The 19,135-nt window shown below is 42.3% G+C and overlaps 1 protein-coding gene across 4 annotated transcripts in view; it reads left to right on the top strand.

Annotated features, from left to right (window-relative positions):
• PLXNB2 (plexin B2) overlaps positions 1-19,135 on the top strand; it is a 349,645-nt gene that overhangs the window by 261,872 nt on the left and 68,638 nt on the right. For all 4 annotated transcript variants that reach the window (XM_053406823.1, XM_053406826.1, XM_053406825.1 and 1 more), the window contains 5 exons: positions 1,927-2,038; positions 3,619-3,721; positions 5,256-5,357; positions 13,042-13,134; positions 14,103-14,181. In XM_053406823.1, the coding sequence (XP_053262798.1) occupies positions 1,927-2,038; positions 3,619-3,721; positions 5,256-5,357; positions 13,042-13,134; positions 14,103-14,181 (489 nt within the window). The remainder of the gene's footprint in view (positions 1-1,926; positions 2,039-3,618; positions 3,722-5,255; positions 5,358-13,041; positions 13,135-14,102; positions 14,182-19,135) is intronic.

Below are 19,135 nucleotides of genomic sequence, written 5' to 3'. Positions count from 1 at the left end.
CGGGGCTTTCCCCCTTTCCTCCTCTAAAAACTAGGTGCGTCTTATGGAGCGAAAAATACGGCACTTATAGTAATTGCTTTGGAAGCACACATACGTTCCCTACCTAACCCATTGCTCTTCGTATTGGCCCAAGACGTGTAACCAGTCATCCTTTTGAATTAGAAAGATTGGCAGCTGCTACATGCAATAGCCACACTACCCCCAATACTGCCTGCACGAAACCTGTAAAGAGTGGAGGATAAGCTGTGGCATAGCGTGGGTTGGCAGTGCCCGGGGCAAGGCAAGTATGGTGCCCTTTAACTCTTGGTTCCTGTCAGGGCTGGGTGGTGGCAGCAACAGCCCCATTGGCCCCCCTCCCCATGCTATGCATTCACCTTCAACATTGGTAAGCATTAGAGAGCCCCTGTTGGTTAATGAAGAATGAAAACTGTGTTGGAAATTTTGATGTTGTTGCCATGTTAGTCCTGGTAGCCTTGTGCCCCATCACATTCCCAAGATCAAGGAAAAACGACCTCATAAAATGCCCACACAATGTACCCAAGTTCCAAAGATGAGAACCTTAACAGAGGCAATCTCTTGTTGATGATACATAATTACTGTGAAATTTTGTTCATTTCTGGCTTTATATACGCATTTTGTGCTTGTTAGCAATCCATAAATTTTTATTGACAGTAGCAAGCACACACTTTATGCCATATGATGCCATATTTTATAGATTGTTGCATGTGAGAATCAGTAGTTCCCAGTGGACTGTATGAAATCTCAGCCATTTCTCCTGAGAAGATTTAGCAAATACTTGTAAATAGCATTTTAAATACATACATACATACATACATACATACATACATACAGTAGTTGGAATTAACTGGCACTTAAAAAACAACAACAACAGCAATTTTCAGCTGACCCCAGTATATGAGATAAAGTGAAAAACAACCTGGAATTTTCAATAGAATTCTTCAGAAAGTGGGTTTAAATCTGAGCTGTCACCACTCTTTCAAAAAGCTGTTAGAAGAAAGCTGAGTTTGAAATTGCTCAATAGCTTGTGAAATAACTTGTCAGAGGGGTTTAATGATTTCCGGAAAAGGAATAGCTGGAAGCCTCATTGAGGAAGTTCCCATTTTTATATATAGCTCTTGATCCTGAGTTCAGCAATAATCCAGATTAGAATCCCATTAATGGAGGAAGTATATGGAGGAAGTCGACCAGCTTTCCAAATTGCTATGTTTTGCTTATTACAGTGGTACCTCAGGTTAAGTACTTAATTCGTTCCACGTACTTAACCTGAAACTGTTCTTAACCTGAAGCACCACTTTAGCTAATGGGGCCTCCTGCCACTGCCGCGCCGCCGGAGCACAATTTCTGTTCTTATCCTCGAGCAAAGTTCTTAACCTGAAGCACTATTTCTGGGTTAGCGGAGTCTGTAACCTGAAGCGTATGTAACTTGAAGCGTATGTAACCCGAGGTACCACTGTATTTTGAGCACATACTGGTTATTTCAGAAACCCCAAACTCCTTTTGTTTTATTCATAGTGTGTGATTCATAAATTGCACACCCTGACAGTGTAAAAAAATAAAAATAAAAATAAAAAGCACCATCTTCTGAATTCATGTGCCTTAATTTCCTTGGTTTTTCTGACTTGCATTTTTCAGTAGTAGAATACGTTGTCCCTTTCGAATAGGCATTTTCCTGATCTAATAGTTGGGGACTTTTAAACATTTTATCATACTTCTATCAGGTTTTCTTTTTCTTTCTTCCATTTAGTTCCTGGACATTTAATGCAGTTTCATTTAGGGTGAACAGAAGGTTCTCACACTCACCCCCACAAGATCAAGAAATGTATTGGATGGGCATTAACATTGTACCAAGAAGTATTCATTATAAAGCACCCCCACGCAAATAATTCTCTTTTTATTTTTTTGTAGATTATGTCTTGGTTCTACTGCGCCTGACCTTTGGTGATAATATATTTCTTGCATCGGGTACATATCCTTTTTATGACTGTAGAGAAGCTATAAACCGTATTGAAAATGAACCGTAAGTATCTAGCTGCCTAACTTCATTCTCCATCCTATCCAGCAAACCCAACGTGCATTCAAATATTATAATAGTGAAGTCTCTTGAGTGAACTGAAGTGTTCCTATTTTATTTGCACAGTACTTTTGCTTCCCTTTCATCAGGCTCCACAAAGCATATTACGAAAAACATGCTGCCCTACTTCATCTTTCCGTGTTGTGCGTTCACCATGTCTTAATTCTGCTGCATTTGATCTTTGATGATATAATATATCTAAGACAGGCATGTCCAACATGTTGATCGATCGCAGGATTGGTTTTGGTCAGGGGTCAGCAAACTTTTTCAGCAGGGGGCCAGTCCACTGTCCCTCAGACCTTGTGGGGGGGGGCAGACTATATTGGGGGGGTGAACGAATTCTTATGCCCCACAAATAGCCCAGAGATGCATTTTAAATAAAAGGACACATTCTACTCATGTAAAAACACTAGGCAGGCCCCACAAATAACCCAGAGGTGCATTTTAAATACTCATGTAAAAATACGCTGATTCCCAGACCGTCCGCAGGCCGGATTTAGAAGGCGATTGGGCCGGATCCGGCCCCTGGGCCTTAGTTTGCCTACCCATGGTTTTGGTAGGCCGAGAGAGAGAGAAGCCTGGCGTGCTCCGACTGGCTCCTCAGATCTGTGAAACCTAATATCTAAATATCGTTTGACTTTTCTCATTTGTTTAGTTAATTGTCCATCTAGTAACTATTTGGCTCTGCCATGATGATATCCAAACATAACTACTGTATCTGTGAAATAAAGACCCCTTTATTTATTTGTTTGTTTGTTTGTTTAATAATTTTTAATGACTTTGGAGGGGGTGGGAGAAAGGAACGCTTGCTGAAGAATGACGATGGGAGACTGGGGTAGATTGCTGCCAGTTTTTGATACTGGATAGTAGATCACAGCCTACTTGGAAGTTGGACATGCCTGATCTATTATTTTTTTCTTCTGTCCATCATTGTTTTGTCAATTTGACACTTTGGGGCACAAACATACTGTTGTTGTTTTTCACTTACTAAGGAACACTCACCCCAAAATGAAACTTAGGAGTCCCTGGATTGTATTAGTAATAAATATGTTCTAATATCCAGAGTACTTTCTGGATCTTGGTTTCAGACCACTTCCTTTGAGCTTTCCATGCTTCTCAGGTCTACCACGGGAGGAGAAAGTATCACCACAGCTGACCAACTTTAAATATCACTTCCCATGATTAGAAATGTTAATGATTAAGTGGGGTCTTAAAGAAAATATATAAATTAAATAAAAGACATGGCCATCTCAGGGACATGGCTCCTTTCAGATTTCTGAATTTCCCATTTACTTTGTGGTGCTTGTGACTTTTAAGTCATTCTTGCAAAACATGTGACTCTGTTTCAACTGGAAACCCAGGAGACAATCCTTGGACTGTTTGTGTGGCAGCTGACAATCCACAATACAATTTTGTTCTCTGAAAAAGTGGAATTTATTTATTGCTATATGAAATGAAATTCTAAGGAAGCCTTGTAAAGGGAAGAAAGGAACAACAAATCTCAACCTTTTGGCTTATCCATACAGGTGTTATTCCTGTGCAAGCAGTAGATGGAATTGCCAGTGGGACTGGAAAACCCACTCCTGTGGGGACTCTTCTTCAGAAACAGATGTGATTCAGCAAAATATGGTAAAACTTTTAAAAGTAGTATGAACAGATCTTATTTAAATACAGCAATACCTCTGGTTATAAACCGTCCTCCTTGCGAACACTTCGGGTTACGAGCGCCGCTAACCCGGAAGTAGTTGCTCCTGGTTGCAAACATTGCCCCGGGGTGCAAGCGGAAATTGCATGCCGGAGGCCCCATTAGTGAAAGCGTGCCTCAGGTTAAGAACGGTTTCAAGTTGAGAACGGAGCTCAGGAATGAATTAAGTTCGTAACCAGAGGTACCACTGTATTTAAGTGGTGGTTTCTATTTTATTTTTATTTATTTGTTTGTTTTGTTTTTGTAAAGCGTGTTCTCCTTCATGGAGAGCACGTGTTGCGGTGGGGGCCACCAGGACACTCCAAAGTTGGGGGTGGGCTAATTGATCGTTGGCCACTGATGCGATTGGGGCTTCCCTTGTTGTTGGGAAGAAGTTAATGTTGCCATTTGTTGATTGACAGCCAGAAATGCTTAAACTCCTTGCACGAGGCTAAGGCTTCCTCTTTTCGCTCGTTCATCGGATTGCCCATCCCCAGCTCCCTAGAATTAGGGTTGTTCACTTTGACCTTGCTATGCCTGTCATGGGGTCGTCTGCTCTTGGGGCAGGGGCCCAGTAGGAATTTTGTCCATCTGGCTGATTGGCTGGGGCCATTTGGTTTTTGCCTACTGCGTAGCAAATCGTCACAACTTGTAAGGTTGCGGTTAGGCATTGGTTTATGGTTTGGTTGGTTGAGGGGCAGTGGTTGAGTGCTTGCCCTTGGTAGGTTGAGTGCCTGCCCCTCTAATGTTGCTGCTGCAAGGGATGCCGTTAAAGGAATTGGGGGCTAACTATTGCTTGTCCACTCTGTCAAGGGGGCTCGGGCCATAGCAATGAGCTCCTGGTTGCATTTGGGGTGAGGGCAGGTTCCCTGCTCCGTCGCTACCCCCAAGTGTATTCCTCTATTCTGACTTTCGCATCGTGCGGAATGTCAGTCTGTCCCCCATGGCGGGGGCAGATAGTCGCAACCAATGCCTAAGCAACCACTCACAAATTTGTATTTTAATAAAGTTGTGGCCAAAATTATGCCAAAAATCTTAAACAAAAAATTCTGTGTGATGTGTGAGTTATTGGGGTGGCCCTGGGGACCTCGACACGGAAATAAATTGGAAAGGAATAGCAGCAATCTGAAAGTAACTTCGGGGGGGGGTAATTCTGGGGATTTTCTAACTCCTTGGTGGGGAATGGAAATAAATATTGGAGTGAAGTGACTGGGAAGCTGTTCAATGTTTTCTTTTCAGTCCATTTTGCTGTTTTACTTAAATGGCTGGAAAGGAATTTCAAGAATGGGAATGAAAGTTCAACATATGCTGCAGTCATTTTTAGCATGTCTAATTTGAAAAACTGTAATCAAATCTGTCACTAAGCATGAAGATCTTCAGAACAACAAAAATTCAATTGTCCAAAGTAGGTGCAGATGTTTTGCAATATAATATTTTGAGTTTTAATTGCATATGAAAATGTGTATGTTTTTCTCCTAGGCGGAAAAATGCCCGCACTTTCTAGATCCCAACCCTAAAATAATACCCATGGAAGTCTCAACAAAAGTATCTTTTGAAGGAAAGAATCTGGATTATTATGAGGTAATTTTCACAAAGTGCTTGAATATATTTTAATATTATATACATCTCAGCAGTTCTTGAACAGTGTCCTCTTCTGAAGTCTGCTGTTTACAAACTCCTTGTGCAAATAATGTTACACAGTTCTAAATAGACATTGAACAATTCCTTGCAGACATGACTGATGATTTCTTTAAGCTTGCTTTCATAAATATTTCACAAATATAACAGTAGTCTTCAATATTATACTGTTGATGTGGGTAAATAATTAAGAACATGTATGCTTTTTGTTCTTTGATTTACTTGTCGTGTTTGTTGCATTTGACTTAACGTTATAATGAGCAGAGAAACTTATTTGTCTAGTTTATATCTTTTGTTGAAGTGTCTGCCGTATTTTATAGCTTCGCTATGTTGCCAAACATCCCCCCCCCCGACATTTGTCAGGGATGATAAAACTGTTTTTACATTTCCTCCCTTCCCCATGCTAAGCTGAAACGTTTTTGGTGTTGCGAAACATCTCTCATGTGTAATGTAAGCGAATTATATGTGTGTCTCTTAAATCAGTGGTTCTTAAACTGCTCTTTAGCTGTCGCTGTCATAGCTGCCCCATTTTTCTCCAGGATGAAGGGGTACTGGGTCTCCCACCGTTCACTGGTGTGGAGAAACAATATTATTATTATTTATTGAGTTCATATACCGCCCTATACCCGGAGGTCTCAGGGCTGTTCACAGAAAAGATCACAACATATATAATCAGAATAAAAACAACAACCAAATAATACTCCCCCAGAAAAGAGCCACATTTTAAAAGGGTATGAGATAGTCTTTGCAGTCATGAAGAATAATGAGGGTGTTCCCAGGTGTCCAGAAAGGCAACCAAGTCTGCCCCTTCTGCTCCTTCTTCATCTTGTTCCTCCTTCAGCCATCTCCATTCCTTCTAGAAAATTCCACCACACCTTCTTTGGCTTTGTACCTCAATGGCTGTATCAGACGAGCCGTATCTGAGAAGTTGCATCTTGAACGTAACAGTTCCTGGAGCTTTGTTGGTCTATGTTTATAGCCTAGGAACAGTGTGATACTTTTATGTGAAATGCAGATTATTGTGAAATAGTCCATTAAGCGAGGTTTTGCTCATTCCCCAACGGTCTCTGTCATAAAGGCCCTTGAGAGGTTAGTGTTTCGCATTTAATGGACAGCTGCTCTAAATGTAGTTTGGGGCTTCCTATGCCTCGTCTTGGATGTAGCAATCAATATTTGTGCGGTTTTAATTACAGGATATGGATATGGCTGCAGTAGGAAAAAATAAAAAAAAGGTTAGGTGTGGGTGCAGTGCAGCTGTGTTGAGCTATAAACAGGAATACATATGTAATCCTGTTCCCTCTGTGCCCACACATACCCTTGAAGTGATGTGCAGGGATGCTCTGTGAAAGATTTGTTTTTCCTTAGTGTGTCCTCTTCTGATGGTGGTTTGTCTGTGGCGCCAGAAGAAGTACATGTAGCAGCAGCATGGAACAACTACAGTCATCCATTCCACTGTGGCCTCCATGTTTTAGAAAGCAATATAGTAGCAGCGCCAGTAGTAGTTGTTATATGCCAGGCATCCTCAACCTTTGGGCCTCCAGATGTTTTGGACTACAATTGCCATCATCCCTGACCACTGGTCCTGTTAGCTAGGGATCATGGGAGTTGTAGGCCAAAACATCTGAAGGGCCGCAGGTTGGGGGTGCCTGTTATATGCTGTCCATCTGACTGGGTTGCCCCAGCCACTCTGGGCAGCTTCCAACAAAATATTAAAAACACAGTAAAACATCTACCATTAAAAACATCACTAAACTGGGCTGCCTTCTGATGTCTTCTAAAATTCAAATAGTTGTTCATCTGTTTGACATCTGATGGGAAGGCTTTCCACAGGGTGGGCGCCACTATGAAGAAGGCCCTTGGCCTGGTTCCCTGTAGCTTCATGTCTTGCAATGAGGCCCTCAGAGCTGGGCCTCGGTTGTCCAGGCTCAATGATGGAGTTGGAGGTGTTCCTTCAACACTTGGAATTGTGCTTGGAAATGTCCTGGAAGCCATTGTAGATCCTTTAGGACCAGTGTTGTATGGTCCTGGCGGCTGCTCCCAGTCACCAGTCTAGCTGCCGCATTCTGGATCAATCATAGTTTCCGAGTCAGCTTCAAAGGTAGCCGTGCGTAAAGCTCATGTGCCAAAAGCTCTCTGAAAAACATTTACAAAATGTTGAGTAATGAAGGACACAATTTGCCTATTGTAAATCCTCATGACTGACACCACACCATAAATTTATTGTGTCCTTTGTATTTGTGACACAGCTCCATGGTTCCTCTGATACGGTTCACTTTGAACCAAGAGCTGCCTTAGTGCTTTAGTTTGCAGTTTCCAGTCCACTACTCTTGTCAGATATCTCTCAGGAGGTTACCGGACATGAATACCTATAGCTGGAAACTTAGACCTCTTGGCAAGGATACCCTGTCTACTCTACCCTAGGCTTTTTACTCTCTTGGGTTCCTTTGGAGAAGACAAAAAGCACAATCTAAAGCCCTCAGCTTCCATAGATTGACACCCCCCTTCTGAATGTTATTATGAACATAGTTCATTCTACAACAATCAGGTTTCAATTTTCACTGGCCACTCCCATCCACAGATTACTGCAGAAATCTTTACAATCTCGCTATCCCTGAATTATATTGAATTCCTGGGCTTGGGGGAGGGGGGGAATGTGTGTGAAAGAGAGAGATACTTTTGTAGTTGACAGATAATTCTAGATTCATTCAGCTTCAAATTGCAGGAAATATTCTATTGTATGAGTATCATGTTATTTTTACCTACTGGAATTAACTACACTACCAGTTTTATGGTAACCAAACTTTCTATTGGGCATCAGGAATCTCATCTGCTGAGTCCCACCCCCCTTCAGCTTTCAACGTCTTAGATGGGTGGCAAAAATGGCAATTGTTGTAGGAAGATCAGATCAACAAAAAATATGTTTCAGTCCATACCGCTACTGAAATTTTGTCCATAAAAGTCCCTTAAGATTTAGCAGACAGAAACCCTGGCTACAAATTGGACATGGGAGTCCAATTCACAAGTAACTACTTGAAGGAGGAGTTATCACTGTGTGGGTGACTTGCAGTATTCCCCTCACTATTAAAGCATCAATTGCTCAGGTACCCACACTTTTACAACGGCTTACCAGACTTTTCTGTGTACTCAGCTGCGGGGTCTCTACGATGGTAGCCTTTGCTTTGGGAATGTTAATTTGCGTGCTTTCAGGTCATCTCCTCTATACAGTGGTACCTCGGGTTAAGTACTTAATTCGTTCCAGAGGTCCGTTCTTAACCTGAAACTGTTCTTAACCTGAAGCACCACTTTAGCTAATGGGGCTTCCTGCTGCTGCTGTGCCACTGGAGCACAATTTCTGTTCTCATCCTGAAGCAAAGTTCTTAACCCGAGGTACTATTTCTGGGTTAGTGGAGTCTGTAACCTGAAGCGTATGTAACTTGAGGTACCACTGTACATCCTTTCGATCTAACAGGATCTGCTAATGGAAGAAACCTTTCTGCATTAATAGAACATAGAGAGGGATGTTGTCTTTGTCCATGGAGTTTTCTTGGCAAGGATACTGGAGTGGCTTGCCGGTTCCTCCTCCAGGTGGATCACGTTTGGTCAAAACTCTCCACTATGACCTGTTCATCTTGTGTGCCCTGCTCGGCGTAGTTCATAGCTTCTCTGAGTTCTTCAAGCCCCTTCGCCACGGCAAGGCAGTGATCCATGAAGTCAAATGGGCCTTAGAAAGCACTGCAAATAACAAGGCCAGTGGAAGTGATGGTATTCCAGCTGAACTATTTAAAATTTTAAAAGATGATGCTGTTAAGGTGCTACACTCAATATGCCAGCAAATTTGGAAAACTCAGCAGTGGCCAGAAGATTGGAGAAGATCAGTCTACATCCCAATCCCAAAGAAGGGCAGTGCCAAAGAATGCTCCAACTACCGCACAATTGCACTCATTTCACACGCTAGCAAGGTTATGCTTAAAATTCTACAAGGAAGGCTCAAACAGTATGTGGATCGAGAACTCCCAGAAGTGCAAGCTGGATTTAGAAGAGGCAGAGGAACCAGAGACCAAATTGCAAACATGCGCTGGATTATGGAGAAAGCTAGAGAGTTCCAGAAAGACATCTACTTCTGCTTCATTGACTATGCAAAAGCCTTTGACTGTGTCGACCACAGCAAACTATGGCAAGTTCTTAAAGAAATGGGAGTGCCTGATCACCTCATCTGTCTCCTGAGAAATCTCTATGTGGGACAAGAAGCTACAGTTAGAACTGGATATGGAACAACTGATTGGTTCAAAATTGGAAAAGGCGTACGACAAGGCTGTATTTTGTCTCCCTGCTTATTTAATTTATACGCAGAATACATCATGCGAAAGGCTGGGCTGGATGAATCCCAAGCTGGAATTAAGATTGCCGGAAGAAATATCAACAACCTCAGATATGCAGATGACACAACCTTGATGGCAGAAAGTGAGGAGGAATTAAAGAACCTTTTAATGAGGGTGAAAGAGGAGAGCGCAAAATATGGTCTGAGGCTCAACATCAAAAAAACGAAGATCATGGCCACTGGTCCCATCACCTCCTGGCAAATAGAAGGGGAAGAAATGGAGGCAGTGAGAGATTTTACTTTCTTGGGCTCCATGATCACTGCAGATGGTGACAGCAGCCACGAAATTAAAAGACGCCTGCTTCTTGGGAGAAGGGCAATGACAGGCCTAGACAGCATCTTGAGAAGTAGAGACGTCACCTTGCCAACAAAGATCCGTATAGTTAAAGCCATGGTTTTCCCAGTAGTGATGTATGGAAGTGAGAGCTGGACCATAAAGAAGGCTGATCGCCGAAGAATTGATGCTTTTGAATTATGGTGCTGGAGAAGACTCTTGAGAGTCCCATGGACTGCAAGAAGATCAAACGCATCCATTCTTAATGAAATCAGCCCTGAGTGCTCACTGGAAGGACAGATCGTGAAGCTGAGGCTCCAGTACTTTGGCCACCTCATGAGAAGAGAAGACTCCCTGGAGAAGACACTGATGCTGGGAAAGATGGAGGGCACAAGGAGAAGGGGGCGACAGAGGATGAGATGGTTGGATAGTGTTCTCGAAGCCACAAACATGAGTCTGACCAAACTGCGGGAGGTAGTGGAGGACAGAGGTGCCTGGCGTGCTCTGGTCCATGGGGTCACGAAGAGTCGGACACGACTAAACGACTAAACAACAACAACAACAGAGAGGGATGTTCCCTCTTGCCAAACAATCTAGAATTTAGCATGCTACCTAACCTAGACACCTTTATACTTTACGATTTAATCTCCCGGTCAAAACTATTCAGTGGCACCATCGTGGCTCCAGGACCACCCCTTTAAAATCACCGCAACATTCCTGTTTGGGGCTGTAAAGTTTCTCTTGAACTTTAGATTTTGGATTACATCAACATTTGTCTTGCCTGAGAGCCTGTCAGAAGAGCCTGTCAGAGCCTTCGTACCTCCTTGCTTCCTGAATCTGCTACCTGCTCGAAATTTCTTTAATTAAAATATTTTTTCTCTTCAGTAACCCAACTTACCCTTTGAGTTCCTTTCCAAATACATCCTAGCCGTATTGTGGAGAAGTATCTCGCCCCTGAGAAGGGCAATATGAAAAGCAAGGGAATGAAAGTGAAAGAGTTCTGGGCCATTTCTTGCCACCTCTCTCTGTAGTCTGCCTTCCCTGTTTCCCTCACTAATGAGTAAGGCAAGGAGAGGAAGAAAAGGCAGAGAATCAACTCTTCCCTCAAAAAAATTATTCTTGGGATGGGACACCTCAGGTCTTTCTGCGGCAACCTCTCAGCAAGCTGCCTTTTTAATGACTTTCTCAAATTCTTTCTGCTGTGTGTTCAAGAGCACCCCTTTCAGCATTGTGACATGGCTGAAATGTAGGAATTCCTCATTTGGCAGTTCATAAGTTGGTTATTTTGGCTGGGGAAATAGCATTAAGAGCACATACAATGCAGATTTTGTGACTACACTTTCACTTTCTCCACCATCTTCATCTTAGTTCATTCTTGCTTCATACTTGGCTGTTGTTTGGGAGTTCTGCCACTTTCTTGGAAAGGAGAGAATTCCTGCTGTATTTACAAAAGTCACTGTCAGCTCTTTCTAATTTCCAGATTGTGTTTGTAAATCTATAGAAGCTTGATTGATCGATTTTTAGATCTTGGTAAGAGCTGAAATTATCATTTTGGACAAACTGGTAGTACAGAGTTGGTTGTGGCAGTGATGATGATGATGATTTCGATTTCTTACCTGTGCTTCACCATAAGGTCCCAGCATGGGTTATAGCCATTTTTAAAAGACAACATTAAAATCAGTTTACAACAAAATATTTTAAAATCATTTGGTTTTGTAGCTATCATATTGTTTCTGATTTCCCTGAGAGCTCTCCTGTTAGCTAAGGTTGAGAGAGTGTGAACTTCGCTGAGCTTCAGATCCAAGTGGAATAGCGATGGGATTGGGGCCTGGAACCCTAGACCTGCACTATGATGCATCTGAGTTCCCTTTGCTTATACAGTGGTGCCCCGCAAGACGAATGCCTCGCAAGACGAAAAACCCGCTAGACGAAAGGGTTTTCCGTTTTGGAGGCGCTTCGCAAAACGAATTTCCCTATGGGCTTCCTTCGCAAGACGAAAGCCCATAGGGAAATCTCCGGGACAGCGGGGAAGCGCAGCGCGTCTTCCCCACTGTCCTCGGAAGGCTGCTCCGAAGGCTGGCGGCGGGGCAGAGAGACCTCCTCCCGCCGCCAGCCTTCGGAAGGCTGCTCCTAAGGCTGCCGGCGGAGCGGAGAGACCTCCTCCCGCTGCCAGCCTTCGAGGAGGAACGAATTAATTTCATCTTGCGAGGCACCACTGTATTGCACTTCCTGGGTGTGGGGTGATGGCTAGTGCATAGGCCTTAGACTAGGGAAACCTAGGTTCAAATCCTTGCCTAGCCATGAAGCTCACCGAGCCGGTCACTTTCTCTCAGTCTAACCCACCTCACCGGGCTGTGAAGATAAATAGAAAGGTGGGGTTAAAAATGCATCAAGCAAAATTCTTCCTGCTTTAAGTACTGCTCTGTGGTAGTAATTTTAATATTTTGCACACAGACTGAGTCCCATCAGTCACCTTCTCACAGTGATTTCCTTCTGGCACTGTGGAGTCACTGGGTTGGGCTTAGACTCCTCCTGTGATAAAAAGTGTAGGAGAAAAAAATACCTTCAGGACGTGGGTACAGAGAGGCCCTTAAGATGGGTTGGCAAGATCAAGCCACAGTCCACCAAGGCTGTTCCCCAAAGTTGTGAGCTCATTGTGGAGTGATTTTTCTGAGAAGGATGAGATTTGGGGCCTTAATATTGCCTTCCCCTGCCTTTGGAAAAGCACTTAGAGGAAATGTTTTGCATGCTTTCCATCTCTTTTTGATTAAAAATTGTTTGGAGTAATCTATTTGGAGCATCAGAAAATGTTGTAAAGTCCTACCTAAAATGCCTACATGATCTGTGTTATAGTTGTGGTTGCCACAGTTTAATGATTAAGGCTCTCGATTTGATCCAGTTGTTTCCAGAGCTGCTCAGTGAAACTACTGTTTGCCTAGTGCTGGTATTCTAAGTCCAATATCTTTCTCTTACAGGGTAGCGATTTCAGAATTGGAAATGACCGCATTCAGTTTGAGACCAAAGTGGAAAAGGCATCTGATGGAACTTTCTTTTTTCAAATCCAACCGGTAAATATCAGAAATTGTGGGGTGGGGTGCTTACAGATCACTTTCTCCCTTGCTTTCTTCAAGGCTGAGCAACATTCAGCAATGAGCTCACCTTTCCACCTCCTACAGTCAACATGTTGGTTGTGTTCAGACTTCTCTCCTTCCCTCCACTGCCAGCTTTGACACAGAGATATTGGCTTCGTTAAGCCAAAGTTTCCCATTACATCTAAACTCTGGAGTACTGGCTTAATGTTGATTATCAGGCACATAAGCCATTTTGTTGGGCTGGCCAATATACTATGAGGATGGAGATGAAACAAGCTGGCTATGACTTGATGTTGATGATAGACCTAAGATAAAGAAATGATAAGATCTGTGCTGTTCTTGAGATTGTTCGCCTTGGCTGGTGAATGTTGATGAGATTTTCCGATTTTTGCCATTCACTTTTATTGAGGAATTCAAAAATATATCTATACTTTGAACAAACGCGTAAGTGACACAACAGGATTGTTAAAATTTGCTCACGGGGAGAGGGCGATTTGCTGTGGTTGCCACTAATGCATCCTGTACTTTTAGAATGAAAGCCATTTATATGTGTTTGTGTTCACATTTTTCACAGTTCTTTGAAAGATACATTTGTTTAACACCCACTGCAAACATGACTAAACATTGCACTTCCCCTTTATGTGCCTTTTGAAAATGAGATATTATTATATACACACACATATATAATCATTTTCTGTTACATTCATCTGTTTCCCATTCTTTTGGAAAGGTTACAACTATCGTTGTTCTGACAAGTGTTATAATCGTATGAATGCATCTCCTAGTAGAAGTATGTGGTGGTTGTTATTTGTGCCATCATTTTGAAGATACAGCTATCACAATATGACCTTGGTCGTTGGTAGCTACTTGATTTGGGATGAGTGAATTAAGATATAAGATGATTTCTAACGGAGATAACCATTGTCTTTCCCACCTCCCTTCAGAGTCATGTTGAAAACGAAACACTACCACTTAGCTTATTCATTAAGACGGATCAAGGCAAGATTGATAGCAAACTGATTGGTAAGTACATAGCACAGGAAAGGGAAATTAAAAGTACCAAAATCTTTTATATGCACCTTTTAAAGCATTTCACTGCTCTAATGATTGCATACAGTGGTACCTTGGTTCTCAAACTTAATCTGTTCCGGAAGTCCGTTCGACTCCTGAAACCATTCAAAAACCAAGGCGCAGCTTCCTATAGGCTGCACTCAAGCCTCATCAGACATTTGGCTTCTGAAAACTGTTCACAAACCAGAACACTTACTTCCAGATTTGCGGCATTCGGGGGCCGATTTGTTCAGCAACTAAGCCATTCAGGAACCAAGGTTTGACTGTAATTAGCAATCCATCAGCTTAAAAAATATCTAAATTATGTTGCCTTGAATAGGCAATGAATATTACGGTTGTGAACTTAAATATGTATTGTCTTGGCTTGCTTGCTGGGTATGAAAAAGCTTTCCCCCGCCCACCCAATAATCCATCCTTCAAGTTTTCTGATAATTTCTCCCAAGTTATGAAGCATCTCTGCAACACTGCTGTATCTCTGCAGAAGTGGCCAGATCTCAAGACCACAGTGTAGTTTTAATCAAAAGCTTTGCATCAAGCATGTCAATAAATGGCCACATTTTTTTCTCTAGAGTCAAATGCTGTCACTCCATTTAGAGTCAGCCAAGACTTGTTCTTCTGTGCTGCTGCTATTGCTTCTGCCCCTTCGCTGCTTTAGATCAGTTACAGTTATCAGTTACTTAATCCGTTCCGGAAGTCCATTCTTAAACCGAAACCATTCTTAAACCAAGGCGTGCCTTCCCTAATGAGGCCTCCCACCGCCAGTGCCCTTCCACCATTCAGATTCCGTTCTTAGACCAAGGTAAAGTTTGCAAACTGGGACACTACTTCTGGTTTTGCAGAGTTCGTAAATTGAATCGTTTGTAAACTGGGCTGTTCTTAATCCGAGGTACCACTGTAGTTAGCTTTGGGCTTTTTTCTGATTACAGTCCCAATGTTGCAACTATTTTTGTCCAGGCAGAGGCCCAGTGCGACCAGTGTGTTTCCTGGCAGGCAGAGAAGTCCATACACAATGACTAATTATGCTAGAAAGAAACCAGGCATGACCTTCCAAATGCTTTTTAGTAATCCTTTTGCTTATTACTGTGACTCAGTGACACTTATAACTAATGTTGGCTGTGCTGATCAATCTTGCACAGCTACAAATCAATCTTTAGGTATTGTATTTAATAGATTTACTTTTTAATGGATGTTGCAAATGAAAATCATTGTTCAAGACCTCTCCTCTTTTCCTATAATGCTAATATCTCCCACCCAAACAATATACATCATCTTCCCGTATAGAATTACTGCAAACCTCTAATGTATTGTGGCCACATAAAAGACAAATGATATTCTAGAATGCATTTGATATGGCATTTCCAGTAAGGACTGCAGAGTGTTTCTACATTTGAATAGCACACTGGCAACCTTACCCTTCATCCATTTTTGGTCAGCCATATTCAAGCAGGAGTAACCTGGAATAAATGGAAAGAATTACAGAACGGGTTCTAAACTTTATAGGTCAAGACTAGGGATGCTTGAGGATTTGGTCCAGTCTTTCATTTTAAGCGAACCAACCTGATTTGCAGTTCCCGAAGTAATATGTGGATTGGATTGGATTGCCATTATCCTTGAGTTTTTGCATCTCTCCAAATTTTGTGACATAGCTCAAAAAGTGTAACATAATGTGTGTTTTAGGGTGGTTTACTCAAATGAATACTATATGGGAAAAGCACAATAGGAATATTGCAGTTTTTAGTGTAACTTTTTTTAAAAAAAAAGCTTGCAGAAATGAGATGGAACAGAGTTATGAATGAGCACATACAAAATTGGCATGGACCAGAAATTAACTGTCATCCCACCCTAGCCTAGACTAGACGATATTTTCGTTTAAAACACTTCCCATCTTAACAAACGAGTGATGCTCTGTTATATTCCCAAAGTCATCCATCCATATGTTCTATATACACTTTCCCTCTCCCTCTCCCTCTCTTTAATTGATTAATGTTCATAGTCTGGTTGGTATCAGCAGGGCGCAGCTTAATTTTATGTCCATTCTGCCCACGTTCATCTCTGTGGTTTACTATGAAAAGCAGAAGCAGAAAAGAACTGGGGAAGAAGAACCTTTTTGTACTAGTGGTGTCCCAATTCCCCTTCTCACTTTCTTGCCATTTGCGAGCCCTTAATAGAGCTGAATTTAAGTGCACCACACTTTGAAAGATAGTTACTTTGGTCGTTCTGGTCGCTACTACAGAGAAGGTGAGCAATTATTGAATTTCCAAATATAAATGAATCCTTTCTTTCTGTAACACGTTTAGAGAATACCAAGTAGCATTGGCATTTAATGTATTTTTATAGCCACTGGAGACTTAGAGCAGTATGAAATCCAATATATCCCTTTTATCCTTTGTCCTGTTCTATCAATGGTTTCACAGCTAGTACCTAAAGATGATGGATAAGGGTTGGAATCTAATGGCTGGTTTGCTGCTGGTACATTTAACAACCTGATCAGTAACGAAACTGATTAACACTTTGAGCTCCACCACTGTATTGTGTGTGACTTGGAGAGCTTGCCTTTCAATACATTACAAATCTAATTTAGACGCAGTTTGAGTGCTGGTTTTTGCAGACGCAGACGTTGTCTTCAGTTCTCCACATATAGATGAAAAATATAAATTGAATCAGTTAGTCAGACACAGCAGTCTCTCTGGTTAGCTGCTGGTATACTTTAAAAAATCCAGAATTCTGAAATTGAATTCCATCAGTCTGTTTTCTGAGTCAAACCAATAGTACCTCACTGCTCGCTTCAGATGTGGAATGTGTGAATGCACATTCTTTAGCCAGAATCAAAATACATAGAATCATAGAATCATAGAATCATAGAATCATAGAGTTGGAAGAGACCACAAGGGCCATCGAGTCCAACCCCCTGCCAAGCAGGAAACACCATCAGAGCACTCCTGACATATGGTTGTCAAGCCTCTGCTTAAAGACCTCCAAAGAAGGAGACTCCACCACACTCCTTGGCAGCAAATTCCACTGTCGAACAGCTCTTACTGTCAGGAAGTTCTTCCTAATGTTTAGGTGGAATCTTCTTTCCTGCAGTTTGGATCCATTGCTCCGTGTCCGCTTCTCTGGAGCAGCAGAAAACAACCTTTCTCCCTCCTCTATGTGACATCCTTTTATATATTTGAACATGGCTATCATATCACCCCTTAACCTCCTCTTCTCCAGGCTAAACATGCCCAGCTCCCTTAGTCGTTCCTCATAAGGCATCGTTTCCAGGCCTTTGACCATTTTGGTTGCCCTCCTCTGGACACGTTCCAGTTTGTCAATGTCCTTCTTGAACTGTGGTGCCCAGAACTGGACACAGTACTCCAGGTGAGGTCTGACCAGAGCAGAATACAGTGGCACTATTACTTCCCTTGATCTAGATGCTATACTCCTATTGATGCAGCCCAGAATTGCATTGGCTTTTTTAGCTGCCGCGTCACACTGTTGGCTCATGTCAAGTTTGTGGTCAACCAAGACTCCTAGATCCTTTTCACATGTAGTGCTCTCAAGCCAGGTGTCACCCATCTTGTATTTGTGCCTCTCATTTTTTTTGCCCAAGTGCAATACTTTACATTTCTCCCTGTTAAAATTCATCTTGTTTGTTTTGGCCCAGTTCTCTAATCTGTCAAGGTCGTTTTGAAGTGTGTTCCTGTCCTCTGGGGTGTTAGCCACCCCTCCCAGTTTGGTGTCATCTGCAAATTTGATCAGGATGCCCTTGAGTCCATCATCCAAGTCGTTGATAAAGATGTTGAATAAGACCGGGCCCAAGACAGAACCCTGTGGCACCCCACTAGTCACTCTTCTCCAGGATGAAGAGGAACCATTGATGAGCACCCTTTGGGTTCGGTCAGTCAGCCAGTTACAAATCCACTGAGTGGTAGCATAGTCAAGACCGCATTTTACCAGCTTCTTTACAAGAATATCATGGGGCACCTTGTCAAATGCCTTGCTGAAATCAAGGTAGGCTACATCCACTGCGTTCCCTTCATCTACCAGGCTTGTAATTCTGTCAAAAAACGAGATCAGGTTAGTCTGACATGACTTATTTTTCAGAAATCCATGCTGACTATTGGTGATCACAGCATTCCTTTCCAGGTGCTCACAGACTGTTTGCTTAATGATCTGCTCCAGAATCTTCCCTGGTATTGATGTCAGACTGACTGGGCGGTAATTATTTGGGTCCTCTCTTTTCCCCTTTTTGAAAATAGGGACAACATTTGCCCTCCTCCAGTCTGCCGGGACTTCGCCTGTTCTCCAGGAATTCTCAAAGATGACTGCCAGTGGTTCTGAAATCACATCTGCCAGTTCTTTTAATACTCTTGGATGCAGTTCATCTGGCCCTGGAGACTTGAATACATCTAGACTAGCCAAGTATTCTTGTACTATCTCCTTAGTTATTCTGGGCTGTGTTTCCTCTGCTGAATCATTTGCTCCAAATTCTTCAGGTCGGGCATTGTTTTCTTTATTGGAGAAGACTGAGGCAAAGAAGGCATTGAGGAGTTCAGCCCTTTCTGTGTCCCCTGTTTGCATTTCACCATCTTCTCCTCTGAGTGACCCCACTGTTTCTTTGTTCTTCCTTTTGCTACGAACATACCCATAAAAGCCTTTTTTGTTGCTTTTAACCTCTCTAGCAAGCCTGAGTTCATTCTGTGCTTTAGCTTTTCTGACTTTGTGTCTACACGTGCTGGCTATTTGTTTGAATTCCTCTTTGGTGGTTTCCCCCCTTTTCCATTTTTTGTACACATCCTTTTTTAATCTTAACTCAGTTAAAAGTTCTTTAGATAGCCACCCTGGCTTCTTTAGGCACCTTCCATGTTTCCGTCTCATTGGTATTGCCTGAAGTTGTGCTTTTACTATCTCCCTCTTAACAAAC

The sequence above is a fragment of the Podarcis raffonei genome, chromosome 10 (assembly GCF_027172205.1).
Source record: "Podarcis raffonei isolate rPodRaf1 chromosome 10, rPodRaf1.pri, whole genome shotgun sequence".
Taxonomy (NCBI): Eukaryota; Metazoa; Chordata; class Lepidosauria; order Squamata; family Lacertidae; genus Podarcis; species Podarcis raffonei.
Note: the sequence above shows the minus strand (reverse complement) of the source record. Positions and strands in the feature narration are given on the sequence as shown.